This window comes from Cervus canadensis, chromosome 1 (genome assembly GCF_019320065.1).
Source record: "Cervus canadensis isolate Bull #8, Minnesota chromosome 1, ASM1932006v1, whole genome shotgun sequence".
Lineage (NCBI taxonomy): Eukaryota > Metazoa > Chordata > Mammalia > Artiodactyla > Cervidae > Cervus > Cervus canadensis.
Window position 1 is genome coordinate 97,476,453 of NC_057386.1, and position 8,904 is coordinate 97,485,356.

Below are 8,904 nucleotides of genomic sequence, written 5' to 3' on the forward strand. Positions count from 1 at the left end.
TTTTTAGCCTTAAAAAAGATGAACCCACAACTCTGATGAAATATGCTAAAATGAGAACAGCTAAGTTCTACATCAAACGGCCTGGCATTGCCATCATTCTGACAGCTCTGTAAAAAGCTGTATTGAAGAAATGAAGGAATATTTAGCAACTCAGAATTTTAAATGAAGGCCCAATTAAAAATTAAAAGGATCCTTGAATACACTTCAAACATTCTTATAAGCCTATTAAAAAGTATATATCATACATATATATATCACACCATCATACCCATAAATACTGTTTATCTAATTCTTATAGATTAGTGCCAGCCAGTGACAGGCAAATATTTAGGATGTTAGTTTTCTTTCCCTTGAATGCCTTGCACTCTGCCCTTTTCCAGTAGCAAGATGCTAGAATTTCCCCCTTTCATTGCCTTGGAGAAGAAATGAAGCAGATGTCTGCAGAAAATAAAGGAGTCAAATTTTTAGTATTTAATTGTCAAAGGCCCAGGTTTGAGCATTGACAATGATTGTGGAAAAACAAAAATAAGAGCTAGGCTTTGCTCTTCCCGGTCTGGACAAGAGATTTGGACCAGAAAGGGAGAGGAGAAGGGTCTGCCTGGGCTGCACTAGCGGAAACCAGAAACTCCTCAAGTTCATTGTATCTACAAAGACCTTATTTCCATGTAAGGTCACATTCTGAGGTTCTGAGGGGACATCAGTTTTTAGAGCATGCTAACCTACTGCATCACCCAAAAACGTATTAGAGGAAGCTTCCATTTTCCCTGTGGAGCAAATAAATACAAACACGGAAACAGAGGAACCAATGTCTTCGTCCTTCTCCTGTAGATAAGGCTGTCAAAGTGCAAAGCAGGGCCGATGCTCTGAGTCTATCAAGCTGAGCATCTGAACTTGGGTCTTCATGGTAGAGTGATTTAACCTGCCTCCAAGGGGGATGAAGTTGGGTGAGTGTGACTGTGATGGGTAGCCTTCTTTTTTTTTTTTTTTAATTTTAATTTTTTTTTTTCCCAGTGGGTTTTGTCATACATTGATATGCATCAGCCATGGATTTACATGTATTCCCAATCCCGATCCCCGCTCCCACCTCCCTCTCCACCCAATTCCTCTGGGTCTTCCCAGTGCACCAGGCCGGAGCACTTGTCTCATGCATCCCACCTGGGCTGGTGATCTGTTTCACCATAGATAGTATACATGCTGTTCTTTTGAAATATCCCACCCTCACATTCTCCCACAAAGTTCAAAAGTCTGTTCTGTATTTCTGTGTCTCTTTTTCTGTTTTGCATATAGGGTAGCCTTCTTTGTACTGCCGTTTATTTATAATACAGAAGAACTGCTAGCAAATTGTAATCTGGAAGTGCAGAGTTCCTTTAAAATACAAATCTGGGTGTAATCGATAAATTGCAAAGCATCTGTGAATCTGATGCTATTTTAATATTTCATTTTTACTGTAAAGTTAGAGCATTCAATTCAAAATGAATGAAAATAATTCCTTTCCCCTCTTTTTTTGACTACGCCTCGTGGCATGTGGGAATCTTAGTTTCCTGACCAGGGATTGAACACATGTCTCCTGGGAATGAAAGCACAGAGTCTTAACCATTGGACCACCAAGGAAGTTTCCCCAAATAATACATGAATGAGAGTCTTCACTTTTATCTTATCAGATCCCCTTGGTATTTACCCAGACATGTTGTCCCACATATTTAAGAGCTTTAGTTGAAATAGTGAATGGCCCTTCCTTTTTTGGTTCATAATTGTCACACTAAATGCTGTGCTAATGATACTTGAAAATTAGTTTTTATTGATCTCTATTCTGGTTGAATCTGTGATGGTTTTGTATGGAGATGAAAAATGGGCTAGTAATAATGGCAAAAACATATAGAAATTTTATGGAAATTATATCAAATAGCATAAATCAGGGAAAAGTTTGTACATTTCCATGTTGGAGCTTATCAGAAAGGATCAAAGTTATGAAACTGATACAATCAGTTTTGTCTAGGACTTCACTGGTTTGGAGTCCAGTCAAATGTAAACAATTCCAGGGATAGAATGAAAAAGATGTGAACTTCATCATAACCATCTAGTAGACATATATATACAAATTCTGTATTGTCTAACTATTTTAGAAAGAAAGGGATCCCTGTGAATCCCTGAAAATTTTTGTCATTTTACATCAAAAACTGATTAAAATTTTTTCATGTATTAGGTCCATGAAAAATGTTCAGTGATTTGATAGCTTAGGCTTGTTGTACTATTTTTTAATATTTTATATTCTTTTTTCATAGGTTTTCTAAGAGAACTGGGAACTTATTGCCAAATAAGACTTCTTGTTTAAAATGCCTGTGATAATACAAAAGTAACAGTTCTTTCTAAATATAATCAGTTTATATTGTAGTTCAATCCATGGGGAATCAGTTTAATTTATTTGATTTTCATTTTTTCATTTTTTAGTGACTTTTTTAGTGACTAAACAGTCACTGTTTTAGTGACTGTTTTGTTTTTTTAGTGACTTCTCTAAATTTTGTCACTAATTCTGTTTGACTTATTTCTCCACTTTAATAATTATTATTGGTGTCAATGTTTAAATTGTTTAAGGGAATACAGGAGAGGTTTTTGGAGCTACTTTTTAAAGGATGTATCTTTTAAAAGGTTTAGTTAAGAAAAATGTCCCTGCTTCTGCTAGAAAATTGTTTTTATTCTACAATATACTAAGCTGTAAATAATTATTCTAAAAGGGATTTTTATCTGTGGGTTTTCCTTTTATTTATATCTAAGGAAATGGCAACCCACTCCAGCATTCTTGCCTGGAAAATCCCATGGACAGAGGAACCTGGTAGGCTTCAGTCCATGGGGTCGCAAAGAGTCAGACACGACTGAGGGACTTCACTTTCTAAGATATTATATGTTATGTGATTACAAATACATTTAATGCTGCTTATTCAAATAGGCATGAGGTTTACATATTCTGAAAAGAACTAACTTTCTGACTTGATTTAATTAGCATTAGACCAAATTTAAATGTGGATGTCTTAAAAATGGACAGGCTAGGGAGAGTAAATTATCCAGCTACTATAAAACAAAGAAAAAAATACAGCTGGTGAAGGAAATGAATAAGAAGTAGGAAGAAATAACTGCATCTCATAATTTTTTATCATCTGGACTGTAATGATGGTGTGAAATTCTGACATCCTCTTTGGGAAGAGGATGTCCACACCTACATGTGGACAGCAGAAGCATCCCAACTGGCCATCTTTGAGGTTTTGAGCATAGTTCAATTTTTTGTTTTTTCTAGATGACTGCCACTAGTAGAGTGGCAATTTGTCTTATAGAAATGAAAACAAATTGATAATGATTGTGATAATGGAGTTTCTTAGCAAATGAGAATGCTTGTATGCTATGCTGAAGTCTTGATTTTGGTTTCGTTTTGCTGCGGCTACTATCTCCAGTGCATGCCTTACTTTCTGCTCCTTTGGGTTTAGGTCAGTGGTGCTCAAAGTCTACTGTGAACCTGAATGACATGAAGATCTTTTAGAGCAATTGCAGAACCAGTGGCAGAATTTCTGAGTCAATAGAGCTGAGATGCAGACTGGGAGTCTGCCTTTCCAACAGGTTCCTGGGTGCTGCTGATGACTTTGGTTCTGAACCACCTTTGGAGACCTTCCGGTTTCGGTGAATTTCATGAGCGTTATCTAACTTTGGCATAAGAAGACCAGTAACAGTTTAACACAGTATTTGTTACAAAGACATGTCTTCATAAGGGTGGATCATGATTTTCCCCATATTTACCAAACCGGACATGTGGATTTTTAAATGTTGACAATGATGAACAACAAAGATTTTAAAAGAGCATATTATTTTTTTGTCTAATAAAAATTTAAGATATTAATTGCTTTTCAAATTTCACCTGTATTTTTAATAATTAATAATAATTGATTAAACAAAACGCTATTTATCTTCACATGTTAAGGTTTAAGGTATTTATATGTACATGTAGCTAGAAGTTATTTGATCCATGCTCTGAATATTTCTTTTTCATAAAAGTTAGTGGTATACAGCATTCCCTGCTCATGTCAGAGATCCCTAAGATGACTTATTACCAGAACCTTGGGGACAGATTACTTATACTACCTCGTCTCAACTTGCTTCATACTTCCCTTCACAACTGCAAACCAGAACTTCCCTGGTGTGGTGGGTGGGTGGTGGTTTAGTCACTAAGTCGTGTCCAACTCTTACTACCCCATAGTCTGTAGCCCACTAGGCTTCTCTGTCCATAGCATTTTCCAGGCAAGAATACTGGAGTGGAAGCCATTTCCTTCTCTGTGGGATCTTCCCAACCCAGGGATCAAACCTGGGTCTTCTGCACTGCAGGCAGATTCTTTACCAACTGAGCTACTAGGGAAGCATGTTTGGAGTCCAGTCAAACCTAAACAATTCCTGGGACAGAATTTCAAAGATGTGAATTTCCAGAGTAACTGCCAAGCATGGTAGTCAATACTCTGGTCTGTCCAGATTCACTGTGTGCTTGTTACATGACAAGCGTTTCTACCCAGATAATTCACTTAATCCTCACAACAAATTTATTATTCCAGTTTCACAAGAAAGGAAGGGGACTGAGCCTAAAGAAAGGATTCATCCAAGTAATAGACAGAAAGAGGCACTTCCATGTTCTGAGTCTGAGCCTTCTGATGCCTGGTTAAGGAATCTTCCTACAACTTTGCTTCTATTTTATAAAGAAATCAAAGACGGTAAGGAAAAGTTGTTACTGTTGCAATTATTTGAAACTATGCACACAACCTATCGATTTTATATGAACAAATTTGGAGTGCTAATTGGGAGAAACTGATTCCAATTCATAATGAAATTGTTTCTTTTTGGGAGATTTCTGTTTTAGCCAATAATAGGAATAAGGAAGCTTTTTACCTTTGAAAAACTCTATACCTTTTGTAAAGCTGATTAAGTTACGGACACTTTTCTCATTGAAAAGGCACATGTACACAAATACACACCACTTTATAGTCTTCAGGGGATTTATAGATGGCTCAGATGGTAGAGAATCTGCCTACTATGTGGGAGACCGGGTTCTATCCCTGGGTCGGAAAGATCTCCTGGAGAAGGAAATGGCAATCCACTCCAGTATTCTTGCCTGGAGAGTTTCGTGGACAGAGGAGCCTGGTAGGCTACAGTCCATGGGGTCGCAAAGAGTCGGACACAACTGAGCGACTAACACACACTGAAGATTTTCTTGATTCTCAAAGAATCCACTGACCATAAAATACAAACCACCCTTCTGGTTTACTCAGCCCAAGGGTGGGGTAGGGGTGGTAGGAATCTTTTTATAGCTACTTAGAAATTAAAAACAAGTTCTTGGATTCTTTCTTTGGAAATAAAGGTGTTAAAATCTTTGAAATGAGCAGCTTATAAGCTTAATGAAATGAGTTCAATAATAAAGTCTAATTTATGAACACTGTGGTGTGTTTGGTTTGAAAGAGCAAAGAATGGAGGACAACAGAAGGAAGAAATAGGGGAATTGAGAGAGAGTAAAAGAAGGAAGGGGGCAGCTGGAGAGGAGAAATAGAAGGGGAAACATATGGGCCACAGACCTGCAGAGAGTGCAAAAATACTGGAGGAAGAGGATGGAAAAGAGAGGGGAAAGAAGGAACCATTACAGGGAATCCATCTCCAGCCTGATTCTGGTTCCCATTGAGCTCAGTCACTCAGTCATGTCAGACTCTTTGTGACCCCATGGACTGCAGCCCGCCAGGGTCCTCTGTCCATGGGATTTTCCAGGCAAGAATACTGGAGTCAATTGCCATGTCCTCCTTCAGAGGATCTTCCCAACTCCGGGATTGAACCCGAGTCTATTATGTCTCCTGCATTGGCAAGTGGGTTCTTTACTACTAGGGCCAGCTGGGAAGCCTGTGACAGTCTCTAGGTCTCGCTAAGTGTTGCTTCCACAAGAGTCAGGCCCATGCTTTTTATCAAAATTAATTTTTTCTACAGATGAAGAAATAGACCTTTCCTGATTTAGGTTTGACATATACAGACTACCACGTGTGAAACAGATAGCTAGTAGGTACCTGCTATAGCAAGGGGAGCTCAGCTGAGTGCTCTGTGATGACCTCGATGGGTCAACATTTGCACAGCCATCCCAAACAAAGGCAACTGCAGCTTAAGCTCAGATTTAGACTGTGCTCAGTTCTGAGTTACTGCCACCACCTAGAGACAGTTATCCAGACCTAGAAGTTTAATTCCTTCAAGGCAATGCCTTTAAAAGTCTGTAATAGGGACTTCCCTGGTAGCTCAGTGGTAAAGAATCTGCCTGCTAGTACAGGAGATGTGGGTTCCACTCCTGGTCCAGGAAGATCCCCACATGCCGTGGAGCAACTTATCCCGTGGCTCACAACTACTGAGTCTGTGCTCTAGGGCCCAGGAGCAGCAACTACTCAGCCCACTTGCCCTAGAGCTCATGCTCCACAGCAAGAGAAGCCACCACAATGAGAAGCCCTTGTACCAAAACTAGAGAGGGGCCCCTGCTCTCTGCAATGAGAGAAAAGCTTCCATAGCAACAAAGACCCAGCGCAGCCAAAAATAAATAAATAAAATTAATATGAAAAGGTCTGTAATACTTCAGGGAGTGATAACAGTGAGGAATCAGCTATTTATGCAGCACAAAATTGTGCTTGCACATCTTGGTCCTCTAAAAATAGCACTTTATTTTTCCATGAGTGAGAAATCTCATTATTTTATACTATTAACCAAGGCCCATTTCCACCTCCCTCCCCCGGATCCAGCCAATTTAAGTTCTTTTTATGAATGTGTGTTTTTGAGATCTTTAGAAATTTGAACAAAAACCCAATTGAAAGCCAAATTTTAACTGTCTAGAAGCCCTACTTTTGGCTTTATAAGGTCATAAATATGGTTGTTAGTTAAGAGAGAGGTAAGTTGGACTTACTGATTTTGTCTGTTTTAGACAGACAAAATGTCTGTTTTGTCATTTTCCCTTCATAACTGTACCAAGTAAATGATAAGAACAGGCACCAGCAGCTGACGAACAGCATCTGCTGTATACCTGTGCTCTTCTGATTCAATCTGCTCAAATTTCTGTGTGTGTGTGTTTGCAGTTGCTCAGTTGTGTCCAACTCTTTGCAATCCCATGTCCTGTAGCCTGCCAGGCTGCTCTTGTCCGTGGAGTTTTTCAAATTCTGTTAGTGTGGGTACAATTCTCAACACAAGGAAATTGAGGCTAAGAGAGGTTAAGAAACACCTTCAAGGTTAATGACTGGTTATTATTGCACCAGGTTTCAACCAAGCAACCTTGTCTTCAGAGCCCATCCTCACAATTACACCATTCTGTCTATAAGACATTAACTGAGTAGGTCTATGGCTTAAATTTAACCATGTGCCACAATCATTACTTTCTTGAAATATTAACTGTGATACAAATACATAGAAGAGAACGGATTAAAGAAAATATGTTGGAGTATAGTTGATTTATAATGTTGTGTTAGTTTCTGGTGTACGGCAAAGTGATTCAGTTACACACATATAAATTATCATACTGATACATTCTTTAATAGATTCCTTTACATTATAGTTTATTATAGGATAAAGAATATATTCCCTGTGCTATAGAGTAGGTCTGTGTTGTTTATTTATAAATAGTGTGTATCTGTTCATTTCCAACTCCTAATTGCTCTCTCCCCAATCTCCTTATGCATTCAGTAATCATAAGTTTGTTTTCCATGTCTCCCAGTCTGTTTTGTAAATAAGGTCATTTGGGTCATATTTTAGAGTTCACATAAAAGTGATGTCATATGGCATTAGTCTTTCTCTGTCTGGGCTGCCTCACTTAGTATGGTCATTTCTAGGTCCACGTGTGTTGCTGCAAATGGCATTCTTTCACTCTTTTTTTTTTTTTTTTTTTTATAGCTGAGTGGTGTTCTGTTGTGTGTATATTATATTATATATATAATACCATATCTTCTTTATAAGAATAAATATTTTAAATTAATAAAATACATGTAAGATTTCCTTCAGTGACATATATTTTGCTTTTCAACTTCATTTCTCTTTTCCCATTTCTATTTCAAGAGTCTCAGCAACTTGACACTGGCCCTCCTGCCCTTGGGTCCTGCTGTGACCGGACCCCGGAGTCCAGTCCTCCCTCCTGGTCCTGCCAGGAGCGGACCCCGGTCCTTCTGCCCGCCCCGCTGTGACCCCGGGGCTTGCTCACCGCAGTTGTCCTCGTCCACGTGGTTTTCGCAGTCGTCCACGCCGTTGCATTGCAGCTGCTGAGGTAAGCACTCGGTGGTGTTGCCGCAGGGGAAGTAGCCCAGGTCGCAGGGCACATTCTGCGCTCTGCCGGGAGCGACTGCGATGTGGAAGGGGAGAGGGGTTTACACAAGGCCCTGCACGGAGTGACTCCCCACCGTCCGCAAACCTCCTCATCCTGGCAGGTCCCACCTTCCCTATGCTGCCTCACCTTGAGCATTAGCCTGAGGCCAATGCTTTTCCAAGAACCTCCACAACTAAAGGAAGTTCTTTGCCACATCTTCAGAAAATGCCAGGATGCTCCGCTCTTTGCCTTTGCTCATATTTCCCACCTGCAAGGTCCTCGTCATTCCTCTTTTCTATGAAAGGTCTGCCCATGCTTTAGAGTTGAGCTCAATTCCCCTTTTCTCTTTCAAAAAATTTTCATTCAATCATTTAAAAAATCAGGACTTTCTTTCATTCTTACTGTTGACTGAGGATCATGGCTGGTTTGGTACTGGGGTGGAAGAGAACAGGCCAGGTATTAGGAACTGCTGGAGCTCACTCATATGTGGGGGTAGGGGGATGTGACACCTGTTTAATGTTAAAAATCAAGTTGTTATTTTGATATTAAATTGTATGAACTATTTATATATT

The 8,904-nt window shown here is 39.4% G+C and overlaps 1 protein-coding gene across 1 annotated transcript in view; it reads right to left on the reverse strand.

Annotated features, from left to right (window-relative positions):
- The window catches only part of RXFP1 (relaxin family peptide receptor 1), a 100,411-nt gene extending 91,765 nt beyond the window's left edge, over positions 1 to 8,646 (reverse strand). Inside the window, exons 1-2 of the mRNA XM_043465559.1 lie at positions 8,601 to 8,646; positions 8,231 to 8,368 (exon numbers count right to left, since the gene is read on the reverse strand). Of these exons, the coding sequence (XP_043321494.1) occupies positions 8,231 to 8,368; positions 8,601 to 8,646 (184 nt within the window). The remainder of the gene's footprint in view (positions 1 to 8,230; positions 8,369 to 8,600) is intronic.
- Between the last annotated feature and the right edge of the window lie 258 nt (positions 8,647 to 8,904).